Source organism: Carcharodon carcharias, chromosome 18 (assembly GCF_017639515.1).
Source record: "Carcharodon carcharias isolate sCarCar2 chromosome 18, sCarCar2.pri, whole genome shotgun sequence".
Taxonomy (NCBI): Eukaryota; Metazoa; Chordata; class Chondrichthyes; order Lamniformes; family Lamnidae; genus Carcharodon; species Carcharodon carcharias.
The window spans coordinates 20,348,415-20,369,503 of record NC_054484.1 but is presented as its reverse complement, the minus strand read 5'-3'; the positions used below and the strand labels follow the sequence as shown (position 1 = coordinate 20,369,503).

General features: G+C 41.7%; 1 protein-coding gene across 2 annotated transcripts in view; it reads right to left on the bottom strand.

Annotated features, from left to right (window-relative positions):
* Positions 1-21,089, bottom strand: part of LOC121290622 (C2 domain-containing protein 2) — a 63,656-nt gene that overhangs the window by 10,245 nt on the left and 32,322 nt on the right. For both annotated transcript variants that reach the window (XM_041211300.1, XM_041211301.1), the window contains exons 3-10: positions 20,614-20,733; positions 15,675-15,776; positions 13,591-13,707; positions 9,010-9,151; positions 7,904-8,012; positions 5,242-5,306; positions 3,809-3,930; positions 1,522-1,693 (exon numbers count right to left, since the gene is read on the bottom strand). In XM_041211300.1, coding sequence (XP_041067234.1) covers positions 1,522-1,693; positions 3,809-3,930; positions 5,242-5,306; positions 7,904-8,012; positions 9,010-9,151; positions 13,591-13,707; positions 15,675-15,776; positions 20,614-20,733 — 949 coding nt within the window. The remainder of the gene's footprint in view (positions 1-1,521; positions 1,694-3,808; positions 3,931-5,241; positions 5,307-7,903; positions 8,013-9,009; positions 9,152-13,590; positions 13,708-15,674; positions 15,777-20,613; positions 20,734-21,089) is intronic.

Here is a 21,089-nt window from a genome sequence, read left to right as displayed (position 1 = left end):
CAATGTCTCTCCTGAACTCCAACCACCGCATAGGTGCATACAACCATAAAATTATTTTTTAAGGCTTAATCAAGATCTGTTCCCAATGTGCAGAATTGAAGATTTACGGCGCACAATGGGCGGGCATGACACAGGTTGCTCCCTGCAGGGATCAAAATCCCGAGCTCCTCCCTGCCAAGACCCACCTAGAATTAGGTCCAGAAGGTTTGGCAGAGCAGAGGCTGGAAACAACAGATGCAAGCCTGCAACTCACTGTTTTCAGGCAGCTCTAGCCAGGGTAAGGTTACTTAGTTCATACATTTACTAAAAAATAAGTTTTGCACATTTGGCATACTGTTGGCAGTAAAATATTCTTTCAAAGAAAACACTGGCGTTTCCATCTATATATATTCCAGCAACAACAAGAAAAGCTGCCAATTGACCTCCATACTCAGCAATTACATCTTGCAGCCTTAAGGGATGCACTAAGTTGCACTTTGGCAAGCAGATATTACACTGTACAATACAGGTTACAATACCTCTGATCCTATAAAAAGTGGTTCGCACTTTTAGTTTGAGCAGCATTGTGGAAGATCTCCTGTTGTACACCAACAATTGTGTATATACACTCTAGGCTAGGGGCAGTGAGGAGAAACAGAAAAAGGCAGAGAGGCCTGTTGTAATCACTGTCCATCCCCTCCCCAGTGAAAAGTGAGAGAGAGAGAGATCTGGTCAGGATGGGATGAGGTTCAGCATGGGACTGCTCAACATTAGAAAAACCTACTCAATTCGCTGGATCAGCCAAGTTTTATGTTCAGCCACGTAGGTGAGGAAGATACTGGACGATACTCCAATAAACTAGTGTTTTGAAATGAAAGATTTGCATTTGTAAAGAGCCTTTTCACAGCCACTGGACATCGCCAAGTGCTATACGTCCAATTAAGTACTTTTCTCTTGAAGTGCAGTCACTGTTGTAAAGTGAAGAGAGAGGGTAACTTTAAATATTTCAGCAGTGTGCTAAACTGAAAGTTCATAGGAACAGGAATAAGCCATTTAGCCCTTCAAGTTTGTCCCGCCACTATTCAAGTAAATCATGGCGGGTCTGTAACTCAACTTCTTGCACTCGATTTGGTTCTACATCCACTATACAATGCCTAACAAAAAATCTATCAACTTCAGCTTTGAGCTTTTCAATTGACCCCTAGCTTCAACAGCTTTTTGGAGGAAGAGAATTCCAAATTTCCACTGTCCTTGATTAAAAAATGCCCCCTGACATCACTCCCGAATAGCCCAAATGTAATTCTAAGTCAACTTGTTGTGGACTTCCCTCAACAGGAGAATAGAGAAACTATCTATCTTTTAATAATCTTACAGACCTCAATTAGATCACTCTTTAATCACCTGTAAATCAAAGTGTCCTCTTTAGTTAAGCCTGTTAGCCCCAGTATTATTCTGAAGTAGAGAGGTTTACTCGTGATATATAGATTTTAAATACTTGGATGTAAGAGACTAACAATAGCTACTTCAGTCAGCTTTAATTACCTGTTGGAGTTCCACAAAGCTTCCCATCTGTTCGAGGCTTGGTCTTCACAGCAGTTACTGTTGTAACAACTGTGCCACAAGGCATGACCGTTCGATCCTTTTCCACTTTCTTTGCTGAAAGCAGTGAAGGGGATTGCCGGCATTTAACTTCATTAGGTTCCATGTAACAGAACTGAAATGAACAAAGATTATGATGTTCACATTTAAGAGCTATTATAAACACACTTCCATCACACATTTACAAGTTAGGGCTCAAGTACAAGACAGAGGGAGGGAGTTTCAACCACAGGTATATAGAGTATCCTTTCAAAATATTGCTTCATCCAAATGGTGTTTTCTGCAGCTTTCAGATGCGCTCTTGGCAGACAACAAAGAGCCTCGGCATCTGTATTCCCTTGAAAATGCCAAACATGAACTGGGCTCTCCCCACAACTCAAGAATTTTTACCTAATAAGTGTTTGACCAATACTGACTAGGAAGTCTCAGATTTATCTTTGATCAGAGCCAGGAAAGCAATAGGGATGCTATAAGTCGCTCAACGACAATAGATTGGAGTGGGTGGAAGAAAGAAAGGAAAAAGTCACCGATCACTACTGGAAGTGCACATGTGGATACCGTAGGATAGAGTTTAGTTGCAATACGCCTTCTTCCCTATCTCCATCCCACCTGCCCAACCTTCAAATGCATAGTTGAATAGCCTGTCAATACCCAATGGGCTCTTCATTGAGGCAATCATGACTTGCAGAACTCAAACAAGTTGTCAATCTGCTAAGAGGGAATGGGAGAAAATGGTCAAAAAAAAATCCCCACAATTGACCTTTAGTCTATTTTAGTTGGCTTTAATGAGGAAAAAAGTTGTTTCAAAAGCAGAAGCAAGATAGCAGGCAAAACCAAACTAAAGGAGCACGAGGCTAAACCCATGAAAGACAGAGGTATTTAAATTATAATACCAGGATTGCTTAATAAATAAGAAGCACTAAACAGTAATCATGGTAAGGCATTGGAATCATGTGGCATACTGGAGTTCCAAGTTTTGAGTAGGATGATGAATATTTAAAAACTTATCTGCATTACAAACCCTGGGTGAGTGGTTAGATCGAAAGGCCGGAGGAGTTTGGCAATGCTAAATTATTGTTCTTGGATTTCTCAATATGTTTAAGACAAAGTCCCCATACTTGAAAAACTTAGGACAAAAGATAAACAGGAACAGAGTGACGTAACATCAAACCATCATTTTAAAACACTCGACTCAAAACAAATGGGAGGAAGCAAAGATTGAGGGAGATAAGGGACTTTTCCAATTTTGAAAATAGGGAAAAAGATTCAAAAAAGAAAAAAAAAGGTGCAATAAACCTTGATTGTAACAGAGAGAAGGAGGAGCGTTTTGTGGACGTGAAGTGCTTCACTACAGGGAGAAAAATTGGCACTGAGCACCCAGCACTCCTCTTCGCACACATCAAAATGGAAGGTTTGCATCATAGTACTAGAGGACAGGGCATGGATGTTCCACTCAGTCTTTCAATACTATAGCTCATTTTTAGTTCTCGGCAACTCTTTTCTGCCAGTTTCCCTATCAGCAGTAAAATCCTTTGACAAATTAGAGATATTTTCTTTCTCCCAGTTCTCTGTCCCTTGCCAATACTGGACTGAATCCAGGCTACTGTTGCTTAACTCGTCTTTTTTCCTGCCTTTTAACTTGGAATCGGAAATCGACACGCAGAAAGAGCCCCTATTGCAGCAGACCAGGGATCGGAGTAAAAATCTCAGATACAAATGAAGCAAAAATAGTGATGAATACTGAAGTGGTTACAGGGAAATAAGAACAGAGGAATGTCGGCATGTGCAGTTCCTTTGAGGTGAAGGCAAAATAGATGGAGCTTACCACTAACCTAAAACCAGGAAAATCTTCATCTGGGAGTGATTGTTACCAACTGTAGCTATCCAAATGAAAAATATCTCATTCCCAGCATCAACATCCCTATGTCAAGCACAAAGACATTTGATTTTCCAAGGAACGGCTGGTCACTTTCCAACGTAACTCTATTAATGTATTTGTAGATATAATCAGAACACAGTTTTGTTTGAAATAAACTGATTTGTCTTCAGATTGGACATTTCCTAGCATCCCATGTTTATTAAGCTCTTGCCATTTTTATTTGGTTCGCTCACAATCCGAGAGGGCAAAACAGTAAGAGTCAATTTGAATATAAAATCCCATTTGAAAAGAACAGTGCCCCTAAGATATGCATGACTCAGAATTGACCGAGGAGTTGGCGCTGGTTGCTACCTCGGCTGTGATGGACCCTGAATTATTCCCATTCTGTGTGTTCGCCAGACGAAAGCTTTGTCTCCCGCTAGGCTGTTTTTTGAACAGGTCTATGGGTACTGTCACCTCACCAAGGGCAGCATCTGCAGTAGGAAGGCAACATGATCAAAATAAAAATAACACCCTTCAAAATACAGTGAACCAGAGACAACTGGAGAGAAATAAAAGTCAACCTTTCAGGTGGGATGGTTCATTAGAACTATTAAATCCACCAGTAAACTTCTACCAACTGACCTGCTATACATTTCAGCAATTTCACTTTTTATTTTACACAAATATCAAGCAAGATATTGCTATTGCAGATATGCAAGTTTGCAGAAGACATCGTTAGAAAGTGCAGTGAGCTGTGAAGGCAGGATCAGGAAGTTACAAAGGGGCATAGATTGATTAAATAAGTGCATGAAACTGTGCCAGATGGAGTACAATATGGGGAAGTGTGAGCTCAGCCACTTTGGATCGGAGGAAGACAAATCAGAATATTTTCTCAATGGTGATAGACTAGGAACTGGGAAGGAACAAAGGGCTTGGAGTGTTCTTAAACACCGATCATTAAAAGCTAAAGCACAGGTACAAAATGTAATCAAAAAGTGTCATGGAAAGTTGGTCTAAATCTCAGTGGAGCTGGAATGCAAATGGAAAGATGCTTCAATTGTACAGAGTCTTGTTCAGGTCCCACCTGGAGCATTGTGTTCAGTGTTGGCACTCTCACATTTTCCTTGGGAGGGGTCACAGTGCAGACTCACCAAAACAATACCAAGGCTTAAGGTGTTCCGCTATGAGAACAGGTTGCACACATTTGGCTTTTATTCCATTTTACACAGTTGAGGAGGATAATCTAACAGAGATCTTTAAAACGATGAGATCAATTGGAAAGATACATATAAACTATTTATTTTGGTGGGAAAATGCAGAACAAGGGAAAGCAAATTAAAAAATTAGAGCCAGGCCATTTAGGACTAAAATCAGAAAGCATTTTAAAACAAAAACACACAATGGGTAGTGGAAATCTGGAACTCCTGTTCTCCTAGCAGACCACTGTTGCTGGATCAATACAACTGAAATCTTCAAGACTGAGGCAGATATTCTTTTGTTAGACAATCATATCAAGTGATAAAGAACAAAAGGGATCAAATGGAGTTGAGGTACAGATCAGCCAGAGCAGGTTCCGGGGTCTGAATGCTCCACTTCTGTTCCTATGAAAATCCAGTGAATTTTTAAAAAAAGCCTAAACTGGAAGATCACTCTACGTGCAACAAACTTCACAAAACTTAACCGGGAAAAAGTAAAATTTACATGGTTTCATGCATCAGAGCACTTAATCTCACATGATGATGAATGTTCAATTAAAGAAATAATTGGTTGGCACAACCCTAACGATGTTGTCAGCTACGCACTCTCTGAGGGTCTTCCATCCTCCAAAATCTGCATGTGAAGTTTCTTCGACTTGGCACTCAACTCGCTGTCGGATTTTAAAAAAAGGAGGATAAAATTAGCTGCCAGTTCTTGGCTTCTAAAGCACTTTGCAATCCAATTTCAAATGTTTTCCTCACCTCAGATTAGGTGCACACACACACACACACACACACACACGTGCACACTTACACATGCACACACCCACAGCACCGCACCGCACCTCCTTCTATGTAACTGAGAGTTCTATGTTTTTTTTAAAAACGCTGATTTTGCAAATCTCCACTTTGTTTGCCCTTCAGCCCTTCATACTCCAAGCTCTGGAATTTCTTCCCAAACCGCTTTGACTCTCTACCTCCTTCCAGACTGAATAGAACCCCACTCTCTTTGACCAAGCACTTGCTTATCTGGCCTAACGTCTCATTCTTTTGCTCTGTCAATATGTGTTTGTTCATGCTTAACACGTCACTGTCGTGATCTGACCTGCCACTATGTTGTTTGACCTGTGGAATAACCCCGTATGGTTACAAAGACCTGGCACACCATGACCGGTGTTGGATAATAGAATCCCATTGCTCTAAGAAGGCACACATGCACACACGCAAAGGAAAAGGAAATTAAATTTTAACTCTTCATTAACTTCTAACAAAGCCAGTAATGCGTGCACAAGATCAAACAGCAGAAACTCTCCCCAGGGACAGCAGCAGGAGGAAGGCTGACAAAAATGCAAGACAAACATTTTTTAAGAAACTTGCAATGTTCAAATAAATCATGACTGCAGCGTCAGATTTACTTTCACTTTGTGGAGGAATACATTGCAAGAAGGTAGCTTTTCTAAAATTGTAACAAATAACCTTTCAACTATTACATGGTGTTTCTTGTAGTATGACGCTACTCACCCCGCATTCATCATCACATTTTTACCTCGTTGAAAATGAAGTAAAGCATTCAAAAGAGAATTGGAAAAATTTCTGGAGGAAAAAAGTTTGCAGGGATATGGGGAAGAGCTTGGGAGTGGAATCAAGTGAATATCTCTACCAAAGGGCCAGCACAGGCATGAGGGGTTGAATGTGGCCCCTTTCCGTGCTTCATCATTCTATGGTTCTAAACCAGGTTAAGGAAATTCAGGGCACTAAGTTGTCAGAACCTTGGTGGAGCAGGGTGCATACGCATGCCTAATCTTTACTATGCCCAGTTCAAACCAAGCAGAAGCACCTTCTTGCAGGTGAAGGTGTAGTGGGGGTGCGAGGGAAAGGTACATGCCTCACCTAAACATAATCTAAGTTATGAACAAGAGCTATACTCCACCATAGGATTGCCACTACTCCAGGGTCAGTCCCCCAAGATTACCCGCTAGCCAAGTCACTGCAAAAGCTCACTCATCACAGTACCACACACACTGAGCTTTGTATACTGTACAGCATGAATGTGTGTCAATGTGCTGCAACCAGAAAATAAACTGAAATAAATAGAACAAAACCCATGTTTGATTGTGCCCATATGCAACGTAACTCAAATGCCCAGAGAGACACCACAAGGAGGCATAGAGTGGATAACAAGTGACAGATGGAGTATAATGTGGGAAGGGTGAAGTTATTCACTTTGGTAACAACGGAAAAGCAGAATACTTTTTATATAGCGTGAAAACTTGTAAAGGTTCGGAGAGACTTTGGTGTACTCACATAAGGAACATAAAGTTAGCATGCGGGTACAGTAGGCCATTAGGAAGGCAAATGGCGTGTTGGCCTTTGTTACAAGGGAACTGGAGTATAATAATAAGGAAGTCTTGCTACAGTTATATAGAGCTTTGATGAGACCACACCTGGAGAACTGTGTGCAGTTTTGGTCTCCATTTACTACATTACAACAGTAACTTCAAAAGTACTTCATTGGCTGTAAAGTGCTTTGAGATATCTGGTGGTGTGAAAAGCGCTATATAAATGTGCAAGTCTTTCTTTCTTCTTTCCATATTTAGGTAAGGATAAACTTGTCTTGCAGGGGAAGGTTCGCTGGATTGGTTCCTTGGAAGAGAGGCTGAGCAAATTGGGGCATCTATACTTTCTGGAATTTAGAAGAATGAGAGGTGATCTCGCTGAAACATACAAAATTCTGAAGGGGTTAAACAAGGGAGACAGAGGTTGTTTCCCAGGACTGGGGAATCTAGGACATGGGCACAGTCTCAGGAAAAGGGTTCGTTCAACATTTAGGACTGAGGTGAAGAGAAATTTCTTCATTCAAAGAGTTGTTAATCTTTGGAATTCTCTACCCCAAAGAGTTGCAGATACTCCACCACTGAATATATTTAAGGCTGGGTTAGAAGGATTTTTGATCTCTCAGGGAATAAGGGCTATGGGGAGTGCTGGGAAATGGAGTTGAGGCAGAAGATCAGCCTTTTTTGTGTTGAATGGAAGGGCCATATTGTCTACACCTGTTTCTACTTTTTATGCTCTTAGGCTGCAGATACGAGTATAAAAAGGCATCAAGCTTCATGTAGTCGGTTTAGGTGAGATGGGTTATTAGGAATTTAAGACCAACACCCACAAAACTATTTTTGAAATCAGTGAAACTCAGGGGCAAAAACACAGCAACAAGAAATGCAAAGCAGCAGAAATAAGTGTTTAAAACAAACAAAAACACCTTACTCACAACACAAACTGCTGGTCCCACAAGGGGTTGGAAATGCTGCTCATCACTGAGCTGGTGACTTTCTGCACTGGATTGTCCAACTCTACAACACAGTATGGATGAATACTCTCTGACAATACAAAATACATTCAGAACATTAAGTCTAATTTTATATGCAGTGACTGTAAAACAAGCTATTTAATACAATTGCTGCTTAGAAATAATACTACATAACAAAAGAACTTCATATAAATTATAAATTGTTCATTGAACTCACATAATGCACCATCAGTGTTATTGGCCAAAGACATCTACTGAGGGAGGCACAAAATGAAGGTGAACCAGATCAAGGGTTCTTGGTTTGACTATTATTTGAGATACCCTCCCTGCTCTGTTGTTGAAATTCTCTGAAGTAGCCGATAGATCATGTTTCCACACATGCAGGAAGCTGCAGTTCTCTGGCAGCTTCACTAGCACGCCAGTGCTTTAAATCCAGCACAGCCTGCGAGTCAGCCTTACTTACCTAGTTATTTAATTTTGTTTTGCAAACTTTCTTCAATATTATGTATTCTTTGATGAAAAGAATCTTATTCTCTCGATTTCACGTGTCCCCTATTCGTTGAATTAAAGTTCCGAGTTTTTTCTTGAAAACCTGCAAGGTGTGAAATCTGGCACGGACTCAGTCCTGAGGTAGGAGGCACTCTACTTGTAAAAGCAATACTATAATTCTAATAAATGGCACTTGTTGCCAAGCTTGGGAATTTTTTCCCCAAACCTGTATCTCTGTACCTCTCTTTCCTCCCTCGAGACACTCTTTAGAAGCTCCCTCACCTGCTCTGTATCTCTTTCTGTGGCTTGGTATCAAGTTTTACTCTATAACGTTCCGGCAATGCGCCTTGAGATGTCCTATTAAGTTGAAGGCACTACATAAACTGAAGTCATATTTGCTGATGAAATAGCTGAACATCCTAATTTGTTCATGTCAATAGGGCTGCAGTAATGCACAACTTCGAAATCTGCACACAGCCACTAGCTTTTCAGTGAAGGGCAACAGGTTTTTGTTTAACACAGTATCTGTGTGGTAAGACCCGACTGCACTCGAATAGCACATGATTAGGTGTGGTTACCTGCAATATCAGGATCAGCAACATTGTCCACTTTAATGATCTTCACAAGAAGTTTTCGCTCGTGAGCTCTTGGCGGCTTTGGAGGTGAGTAAATCTGAGAATTCAACTCCACACTTGGTAAATTCTGAGGAATTGGCAAATTCTACAGTGGAATGAGGGAGAAGGGGAAAAAAATACAAGAATTAAATTAGTCCTTCCATTGGTAAATTCCACCAGAAATGCTGCTGATTAAACCTAATCATGAATGTCAATATACAAAGGACATACAAGTGTTTAACAGTTTACCAAATAATAAAATGACACAATGATACCCAGTAGTCCCCATAACTTGGTGGTTTATCTTGAAGGCAAATGAGTAGTCATGTATGTATGTATGGTGTAAATGGGATACAATTAAAGCTGATGGGCACGGATGATTCAGAATCACAGAATTGTTACAGCACAGAAGGAGGTCATTCAGCCTATCATGTCCACATTGGCTGTCCAAATTAGCAATGCACTTGGTGCCCTTCCCCCGCCTTCGTTCTGTAACCCTGCACAGTCCTCTTTTATAGATAATAATCCAATTCCCTCTTGAATGCCTCGATTGAACCTGTCTTCGCCACACACTCAAGCAGCGCATTCCAGATCCTAACCACCTGCTGCACAAGTTTCCTCTCGTGTCTTCATTGCTTCTTTTGCCAATTAGATTAAATCTGTGCCCTCTCGTTTTCAATCCTTCCACCAGTGGGAACAGTTTTTCCTCCATCTATCCTGTCCAGTCCCCTCATGATTTTGAATACCGCTTTCAAATCTCCTTTCAACCTTCTCTTCACCAAGAAGAACAGTCCCAACCTCTCCAATCTATGTAAATGAAGTTCCTCATCCCTGGAAACATTTTTGTGGATCTTTTCTGCATTCTCTCTACTGCCTTCACATAATTCCTAAAGTGTGGTGCGCAGAATTGGATGCAACACTTCAGTCGAGGGTGCACCAGTGTTTTATACAAGTTAAATATAACCTTCTTGCTCTTGTACTCTATGCCCCTATTAACAAAGCTTGGGATATTGTATGCTTTATTAACTGCTCCCTCCACCTGTCCTATCACCTTCAATGACTTATGCACATATACACCCAGGTGTCTCTGCTCCTGCACCCCTTTTAGAATTGTGCCCTTTATTCTTTCAACATGAAAGAATTTCCATTTATGCAAAGTCAACAAAAGCATCCAAAACTAACCTTACCGAATAAATTCCCACTTCCCATTTCCCACTTAGTATTCTTTATTTCTGCCTGTTAAGGCACCTCACTTCAGATTTCTGTTCTCTGCAGGGATTGCTCAGTTATCCATCAGATACAAGAACCTCCACTGAAGTCAGCTTCCTTCACTCTCATCTTTAGCTATTTCAACTTGCATCCAAACTCCCATAATTCTCTTTCTATGACTTATTTGCCTTCTTGCCTCACTAAATGCTCCCCCATCAGAAACTCTCACCCAGTTATTGCTCATCCCTTGACCTCACACATCTCCAAAATCTCAATCGCTAATAATATGACCACATCCGCGTCTCCTTTAACCATGCTCCTGCTTATCTTCAGCATCACCACCCTTACCCCAAAGACCGTGGAAGGGAAAACTAAATCCCCAGGCCTCTCGCAAGTTCATTCATCTCCTACTGCCGGCCTGCTCCCTCACATCAGCTTTTAACACCCTCAATCCTGCCAAATCATTCAGCATTGCCCACTGCGGCTGTTACCCTGCTACACTTCTCACCTCAATTCTCCTGTACCTGAGGGCAATCAAACTAACACACAACTGGCTGAGTCATTCATCAATGGATCTGACTTAACCATGTTCAGCTTTCTTAGGGCAAAAGGGAGAACTGGACTTGTCATTGCTCTGGCTTGCTGGATCCCCTTTACCCAATCTCCACGAACTCCAATTTGTTTAAAAAACACTTGGCACAGGCATCTTGTCATGCACTAACCTCATTTGTCTAACGTCTTGGGAAATCACTGATTTACACTGGTTGCTCAGCCAACAATTCAAATTTCATCCTTCCATGGCCTCATCTCATTTTATCTCTGAACATTCTCCAGTTTTACATTTCCCAGCTGTCCTATCTGGTGCACATCTCCTCGTCCCCCTCCCATCCCCACATTAGCAAGGACGACCTCTGGTCTTACCCTACGGAATTCATTCCAGAATCCCTGCTGCCTTTTCATCTCTACTTTTCTAAAAAAAAGTAAAAGCCTTCACAACGTCCATCTGAAATTAAACAATATTTTTTTGCTTTCTCTCCTCCAACTTTCCACCCCCCTCCTTTCTATAATAATATTTAAATTCTGAGTTTTATATCTTTAAGGAGGAACGTAGTTAAGTCATTCAACGACCTGAGCCTCTTCCACAATTCAATGAAATCATTGATTTATATCCAAATTCCATATTATTTTAGATTTTTTTTTAGCTAGCTATGAATATATCAATCTATGATTTAGAAACAAATTAAGCTAACACCTACTGCTTTTGTGGGCAAGAGCTCCATACTTCTAACACCTTCCCATGAAGAAATATTTCCTAATTTCTCTCCTGAATGGTCTGGCTAATTTTAAAGTTCTCTCTAATTTTAAGATTCTTGTCGTAGACTCTCCCCCACCAGCTTAAAAGTTTCTCTCGATCTACTTAAACAAACCTTAAAAACCTCAGTAAATTACTCCATAACCTTCTATGTTCTGGGGAATATAAGCCTAATTTACGGAATACAACTGTTGCAGCCTTCGTAATATTCTGGTGAATATTGCTGGAAAAAGATGAAAAGCTTCGATGTGTATCTTGCATCATCTGGACACTTCGCAAGAATACCAATATAAGGGGAAAACAACAACTTGTACTGTATGAAAAGAGAGAATGCTGATTGGGTGGCAAGTGGACTCTGACTGATTGGCAATTCAGCACTCTCTTCTCATACAGTACAAGTTGTTGTTTTCCCCTTATATTGGTATTCTTGTGAAGTGTCCTGATGAGTGCAAGATGAAAAGCTTTGACATTTCTCTTTTGTCAGCAACACTCAAGTTCTGTACCACCAAATGACCGTTCTGGTGAATCCTCGCTGCATCCTTCCAACTGAATCCTCGCTGCATCATTCCAACGTTGGAAGTGTGAGGTCATGCACTTGGGTAGGAAGAATAGAGGCATAGACAAATTTCTAAATGGGGAGAGAATTCAGAAATCTGGAGTGCAAAAGGACTTGGGAGTCCTAGTCCAGGATTCTCTTAAGGTTAACTTGCAGGTTGAGTCGGTAGTTAGGAAGACAAATGCAATGTTGGCATTTATTTCGAGAGGACTAGAATATAAAAGCAGGGATGTGCTGAGGCTTTACAAAGCTCTGGTCAGACCACATTTAGAATATTGTGAGCAATTTTGGGCCCCGTATCTCAGGAAAGATGTTCTGGCCCTGGAGAGGGTCCAGAGGAGGTTCACGAGAATGATCCCAGGAATGAAAGGCTTAACATATGAGGAAAGTTTGAGGACTTTGGGTCTATATTCGATGGAGTTTAGAAGGATGAGGGGGGATCTGATTGAAATTTGCAGAATACTGAAAGGCCTGGATAGAGTGGATGTGGGGAAGATGTTTCCATTTGTAGGAGAGACTAGGACCCGAGGGCACAGCCTCAGAGTAAAGGGAAGACCTTTTAGAACAGAGATGAGGAGAAACCTCTTTAGCCAGAGAATGGTGAATCTATGGAATTCATTGCCACAGAAGGCTGTGGAGGCCAGGTCATTGAGTGTATTTAAGACCGAGATAGACAGGTTCTTGATTGGTAAGGGGATCAAAGGTTACGGGGAGAAGGCGGGAGAATGGGGTTGAGAAACTTATCAGCCATGATTGAAAGGCGGAGCAGACTCGGTGGGCCGAATGGCCTAATTTCTGCTTCTATGTCTTATGGTCTTATGGCCAGTATATCTTTCATAGAGGTGCAATGCGCATAGATATGGTGTAACCAGGGCTTTGTATAGCTGTAGCAAAACTTCCTCCTTTTTATATTCCAGCTTTCTGGTTATAAAGATTATTACATTAGCTTTTAATTATTTTTTGTACTAAGTGCTCAGTGTGTGTTTGTCAGTTTTCTTGTTTCATCAACAACAGCAGCTTATATTTATATAGCACTTTTAATGTAATGAAATGTCCTAATGAGCACTGTATGACACAGGAGCATAAAGTATGGCACCGAGCTACATAAGGGGATTGAGGTCAGATGACCAAAAGCTTGGTCGGAGGTAGGTCTTAAGGTGTGTCTTAAAAGGAGAAAAGCAAAGCAGAGAGGTAAAAAAGGTGCATTTAAGGGAGGAATGTCCCCCCCATAGTTATGGGCTCAATGTGCATAAAGAAACTTGTATTGCATGGATATCATCTAGCAGTGTAAACAAGGCACAATTTTACACATTCTACACAAGGCACATGTGTAAAGAGTTACAAGCAAATATGAATCTTGGATATTTATAATTACAATGCGTGAGGTTAAACTGCGAAAGCTGAAGGCCTCACAGTGTGAATATTCACTTTAGCAATTAGACAATGCAGGCTGAAAAACCTCACTCACTTGGCCTTCCTTTGAAGGTGCAACCTTCATACTCAGCAAGACCATAGGGCGGGCAGAAGTCAACATGTCCTGCAACAACGTATAGATAGTCTCCAGGTATGTATCCTCTTCGTCCACCTAATTCAGGTTAAGAAACAGACATCAAAATATGATTAAAGTGGCATATTCAAAGGGTGCATGTTCAGAGCCAATTCCTTCACTTACCTTAAATAGGAGAGTTTTGGAAGATCCCAGCCCAAGTAGATTCTGACATATCAGAATCCTATTCAGTTTCACCTAACTGACTTAAGTGTGGAAATGGGCAGTGTTTCTGTAAACCATTACCATACCTTTAAGAAGTTAGCTAGTTAAAAAAAATTGAGGATAAAACATCGCAAATTGTTCTGGACAACATATACAAGGTAATTGATAAAGCGCAATTTAACTCCTATCTATATCTTTGAACAAGCAGCTTAGATTTGAGTTGGCAGATACTCAGGTATTGAGTGTAGAATTTTTTTATATTCATTCACGGCATGTGGGCTTTGCTGGCTGGGCCAGCATTTATTGCCCATCCCTTGTTGCCCTTGAGAAGGCGGTGGTGAGCTGCCTTCTTGAACCGCTGCAGTCCACGTGATGTAGGTACACCCACAGGGCTATTAGAAAGAGTGTTCCTGGATTTTGACCCAGTGAAGGAATGGTGATATATTTCCAAGTCAGGATGGTGAGTGGCTTGGAGGGGAACTTCCAGGTGGTGGCGTTCCCATTTATCTGCTTGCCCTTGTCCTTCTAGATGGTAGTGGTCATGGGTTTGGAAGGTGCTGTCGAAGGAGTCTTGATGAATTCCTGCAGTGCATCTTGTGCATGGTACACACTGCTGTTACTGTGCATCAGTGGTGGAGGGAGTGAATGTGGTGCTAATCAAACACGATACTGTGAGAATCACTCCACCTGGTATTTTGTACTTCAATTTATGTTGTAATATTGAAGCTATGTACATTGGGCATCAATGCAGCACCTCCGGAGACGATGTCAGGTAGATGACGAACAGAGTGATTCTCTGGCCCCTATTTCCTTCTCCTCTTTTAATAACAGAATTGTCAATGAGGCAGTTTGATCTTATTGCCTGTACTGAATATAGGCCCTGCTCTCTTCAACCATTGATCTACCTTGACAGACATGTTCAGACAGTCAGAAATTCTTCTTGAAACAAAAAGCATAGCACAGGACAGAAGTGTTTTTAGTTTGTGCTTTAAATATGCACAGGGGTATCAAACAACAGAAATATCCAGAGTCACCCGCTTCTCAAAAGCATCAGAGCTGGAAACAATAATTACTAAACAATCATTGACAAACATTCCCAACTACTAAGCTTCATTTTAATGCTCAACTTGACAAACTTGCGAATAATACAGGGTCTGTGTTTAATTCTGTACCTTGGAAATAACTATTTGCATGAATGTCACCATTCAAACTCCCAACTCCTAGAACTCAAAGTGGAAGATTTGACCAGGGATTGGAAGTGGCCCAATGGCATCTGTAGGATTGGAAAGTTAAACACAGCTAAATTGACACTGCACAACTGTACAAGGTGGAAAGTACCCTTTCAGAAATCATTACGGCAGTTTCAACTCCAATCAGAATAGAACGCAGTATTTGAGTTTGTCGAGTGGTCTCTCATACAAATAAACACACAATGCAGCCTCCAGCGCTTCACATATTACAGATGAGAATAAGCATGCTTTAACAGAAAACTGACTGAACAAGTCATTATAGTGGTTAAGTGCATTACCCTGTGCAAGCCCAAATGGTTCCAAGTTTAATTTCTAGCCTGTGACATCTAGCTGAAATCTAATTGGAGGATGATGAATGGCTTCAGTGCCTGTGACCTTGGCGGGAGGGGTCCACAAAGTTGAGTTGAATTCCCATTCTCGATCACTACCCAGCAGCCCCAGCTGGAAAACACTTGGCTTTGGTTCAGGGTTGGTTTTGACAAATCAAAAAACTTGCCCTGGACATTTGCTTTCTATCTTATAAAAATAGGAAACCAAATCAGGAAAGTCATAAAACAATTAAAGTAGCAGAGAAAAAACTCAGTTACTCACCTCCTTTGTTACTCTTGGCGTCACTTTCAAGCTTAAGTTTTGAGGATCCACAAGGTTCCATGTGACTTGGACAACGTCAACTTCTCGAATATGAATCTCCAGCTATGGAAACATGAAAATTACAAAAGGAAGAATGTTTCCCTGCTTCCTTCCCAACCATCACATTACAATTTACAGCTCAGTTAGATTACATAACTAGCAGTTTGATGTGTTTGGAATGATGGTAAGCCCAAGTAACATAGTGTGCTTTGCAATTTCTAGATGCTACTTCCATGGTCCTGATCAAAATCATGAACTATATTCACTGCAACTGCAGTTCACCCCCACCTCACTCCGTTCGTCCTCTCTACAACCTCAGACATGATCAAGCATGTTATTACTCAATGTCTCTCCTCTGCTGTCTTGACTGAGAAGGACTGGCCTTGCTTGGTTCCAATTACAGCACAGCCATCTCCATCAATGGCTACACTTCCTATCCAAATATGATCATCATAGGAGATTCCCCCAGCGATTCCAAACTTGGCTACATGCTGTCCACTGGCAACATCCCCAGATTTGGGGTGGGAGGTGGGGATGGGGGAACAGCTTCTACATATTAAAAACAATTGCATTTATGTGGCACCTTTCATGATCACAAGGTATCCCAAAGCACCTTACAGCTAATTAAGTACTTCTGAAGTGTAGCCACTTGTAGGAAACATGGCAGCCAATTTGCATATAACAAACTCCCACAAACAGTAATGTAGCAATAACCAGCTAATCGTTGTGATGTTGATTGAGGGATAAATATTGGCTAGAACATTGGGGATAACTCCATTGCTCTTCTTCAAAATAGTACCATCTGAGAAGGCAGACAGCTTTGATTTAACATCTCATCCAAAAGATTCCACTTCCGACAGTGCAGCATTCCCCCTCAGTACTGCACCGAGTGTCAGCCTTAATTTTTGTGCTCAAGTCCTGGAATGGGTTTTGAACTCATAACCTTCCAATGAGAGTGCCATCAACTGAACGAGCCTTGACTGACACCACGTTGCGTTAATGACAACCGGCGCTCTGTCCCAATCTCTATCAAGACTACTTGCCCAAAATTTCGCCTTGGATAGGTTAAAATTTCATCAAATAGGACACTCGGAAGATTGAAGACATCATCTTCAGCTTCCAGCACAAACTCTATTTCCTCACTACTAACGGCAACCACCTCGAAACTAAAGCAGATTTGGAATCTCAGCCTTAAACTGAGCTTCCAATCCCATATCCTCTCCATCACTGAAGGCTGCCAACATCTATTAGCTCCACAACAATCTCAGCCTGTCTGCCACTGAAGCCATCGTCCACCTGCCATCTCCAGGCTGAAGTCTTCCATTGCTTCCCTACCCTGCGTCCCATTCCCCCACCCTCTGTAAACTTCCATTCATCCAAAGCTCTGCTGCTAGCATTATATTTCCACTTTTATACCCTATACCTATTAAATAAAGCCCACAATATCGCTCCTGCTACTTGTGTGCCCTGATTCATGTTTGCTCACGCTCTAGCAGTGATACACTGCAACTGAATTTCTAATTGTTCAAACTGAACCTTTGGAAGATTGCAAATGGAACTCTGCAGCAAGGAAGTGCCATTGTTCCCATCCTTCCAACAGAACAAGGACGAGCTGCATGCTAAATGGGCTTTACCCAGTTGAAACATTATGGGGGAGGGGATTACTTTCCAAGTATATCTCCCACTGTCCTCAAAGGGCGTGAAAACAGACTGAAAATTCGAAGTTATTGGTGAAGTGGGGGTGAAATTTCTCTTAACAAAAGTCAAGCCTGCCAACTTTTCTCTATTTAAAAATTTGCCATCAACAAATACTACTTAGCCCTGCAATTTCCATTAGTGGCTAATTAATTGTGAAGTGAAACAGGCATGCTATGCTATAATAAAAACCCAGCGGGTCTGGCAGCAGCTGTGGAGAGAGAAACGGAGTTAATATTTCGAGTCCGTATAACTCTGCCCCACAGCAGCTATGCGATGCTCTTGGCTTTACTTTCTGAAGTGAATGAAAGGGGCTTTTTAGCTCATGGAGCTGTGTCCTTGCCTAAGAAATGGAACCTTGCTCAGTGCATTTCGGGTTAGTTGAACCGATGCCAAGTCGTGGAAATTTTAGCCATCTCCAGCGACTGGGGATGAGTTTCAATTTAGTCATTTAGAAATCATACGTCAGCTAGCTCAACATCAATGGGAAATTTTTTTTAAACACAGAAGCATCTAGCAATAACAAAAGGCAAAAAAAAAAATCACAGTCAATTTATGTCAGTGGAAAGACAGCATTAGCTTAGAAATGGATCCTTGGGGGATAGAATGGAGTTAGTGGATTAGGGCAATGCAGTTGATTTTATGAATCTGGAGCACTTGGTTGAGAAGCACTACACAGGAGAGAAAGCCAAAAAAAACTCAAGAAGCCATGAGATCATGAATAAAGCTGTAAACTGAATAGATTCAATCGTTCCAGAACTGGAGTGCAATGAGCAACAGAGCGTATTGGAAGCAAAATGCTCAATATCCTCATTATAGTATTTTCATTCTGCGTTTCCAATTAAAGCAGTGCAAAACCCTGTAAAAAAAAAATAAGCCAAATCAAACTGAGCTGTTTGGGCTGCCTACATCAAGGTTCTGGAGCAGTAAGGTTGTAGAGGCTTCACTGTAAGAGGTACATACGAACATACCAATTAGCAGCAGGAGTAGAACATTCGGCCCCTCGAGCCTATTCCGCCATTCAATAAGATCATGGTTGATCTAATTGCAGCCTCAACTCCACATTCCACCTAACCTGCTAAGACTCTTGACTAACTAAGGAGTCAGAAGGTTATCTACCTCTGCCTTAAAAATATTCAATGACACTGCCTCCACCACTCTCTGGGGAAGAGAGTTCCAAAGGCTTATGACCCTCAGGAAAAAATTTCTACTCACCTCCATCTTAACTGTGCCCCCTATTTCTAGTCTCTCCCACAAGGGGAGAAACTTCTTTTCAGTATCCACCCTGCCAAGTCCCCTCAGGACCTTATATATTTCAATAAGATCACCTCTCATTCTTCTCAACTCCAATGGATACAAGTCCAGCCTGTCCAACCTTTTCTCATAAGATAAGCCCCCCCATCCCAAGTATCAGTTGAGGAAAGTTTCTCTGAACTGCTTCTAACACATTGAGATCCTTTCTTAAATAAGGAGACTGAAACTGTACACAGTAGTCCAGGGTAGTGTCCGAGGCCCAACCATCTTCAGCTGCTTCATCGATGACCTTCCTTCCATCATAAGGTCAGAAGTGGGGATGTTTGCTGATGATTGCATAATGTTTAGCACCATTTGCGACTCCTCAGATGCCGAAGCAGTCCATATCCAAATGCAGCAAGATCTGGACAATATCCAGGCTTGGGCTGACAAGTAGCAAGTAACATTCGCGCCACCCAAGTGCCAGGCAATGACCATCTCCAACAAGAGAGAATCTAGCCATTGCCCCTTGACATTCAATAGCATTACCATCGCTGAATCCCCCACTATCAACATCCTGGAGGTTACCATTGACCAGAAACTGAACTGGACTAGCCATCTAAATACTGTGGCTATAGGAGTAGGTCAGAGGCTAGGATTCCTGCAGCGAGTAATTCACCTCCTGACTCCCCAAAGCCTGTCCACCATCTACAAGGCACAAGTCAGGAGTGCGATGGAATACTCTCCACTTGCCTGGATAAGTGTAGCTCCAACAATATTCAAGAATAACCCTGTATGGTTACAAAGGCCTGGCACACCATGACCTGGGTTGGGTAGTAGAATCCCATTGCTCTAGGAAGGCAAATGGACAAAGCAGCCCACTTGATTGGCACCCCATCCACAAACATTCACTCCCACCACCGACACAGTGGTAGCAGTGTGTACCATCTACAAGGTGCACTGTAGGAACTCCCAAAGGCTCCTTAGGCAGCACCTTACAAACCCATGATCGCTACCATCTAGAAGGACAAGGGCAGCAGACACATGGGAACTGGCAGTGGAACACCACCACTTGAAAGTTCCCCTCCAAGCCACACACTACCCTGACTTGGAACTATATCGCCATTCTTTCACCTTCACTGGGTCAAAATCCTGGAACTCCCTCCCGACCAACACTGTGGGTGTACATACACCACATGGACTGTAGCGGTTCAAGAAGGCAGCTCACCACCACCTTCTCAAGGGCAATTAGGGATGGACAATGAATGCTGGCCTAGCCAGTGACGCCCACATCGCATGAAAGAATTTTTAAAAATGTGGCCTCACCAACACCCTGTACAACTGCCGCAAAACATCCGTACTTTAATATTCCATTCCCTTTGCAATAAACCACAACATTCCATTTGCATTCCTAGAGCAATGGAATTCTACCACCGAACACAGGTCATGGTGTGCCAAGGCTTCATAACTATACAGGATTGTTCCACAGGTCAGACAACATAATGCCAGGTCAGATCATGCCAGTGATGTGTTACTGCCTCCTTCAGACAGTTTGACAGAAATCCAGGCTTGTACATTGCTGATTGGAATTTCAGAAGAATATAACCTGGCTGTCGCAAGCAAAAATACTTCACTCAATTTGCCTCTCATACCAACTAATTAGATTTGGTTCCCAATAGAAAATAGATCAAAGAAACATGATTCAAATATTTAGATTCTTGATAGAAAGAAGTGTCAAAATCTAAAATGTTTTGTCAATCATCTCCAGTACATCGCTGCTGTTTTGTGCAAAGCCACATGAATATAGGGAAACGGAGGAGAAAGAGAGACAAACATGCAGGTGCAAGTGGACTGAAGTATCCTTTGTATTTGAAGAGGTTGTATAAGTGAAAACTGAAATTTCACAGAAAGTGTGCTGGCCCATTTTTAATGTCTAAAATAAGGGTCGTTCATGATTCTTTCCAAGTTGTACCTGAATATGAAGCGGAGACACTTGGATATGAAAAGATTCCAACCCCATGGCAACAGGTGAGTCCTGGATCACACTGATCGAAAACTGAATGTACTCTCCAGTCACATGGCATCCAAAAACCTAAAAACAAAACCACAACAGGCTTTACTGCAAAGTTTACACCAATGTCACTACATTTCCTATCAATTGGCATAACATACAGTTCCTCTCACACTAGATGCATATGGCAGTATGAGATTGGCAACTCTTGGTCTTCTATTTAATTTTCCCAAAATTATTGTAGCTATTTAAATATACAATTTCTCTTTTAAAAACAAGCCCAATTTGTTTCGTTCTCCCTTTCCTTTCACCCGCTGGTACAAACTCATGTTGGGGTAGACTCCCACAGGTGCCTGCCATCCTCTGATCATTCCTCATGCAAGCCAAGACAGCAAGTCTAGTGGAAATTAGGTTGCAGGTATCAGGAGCAGAAACTC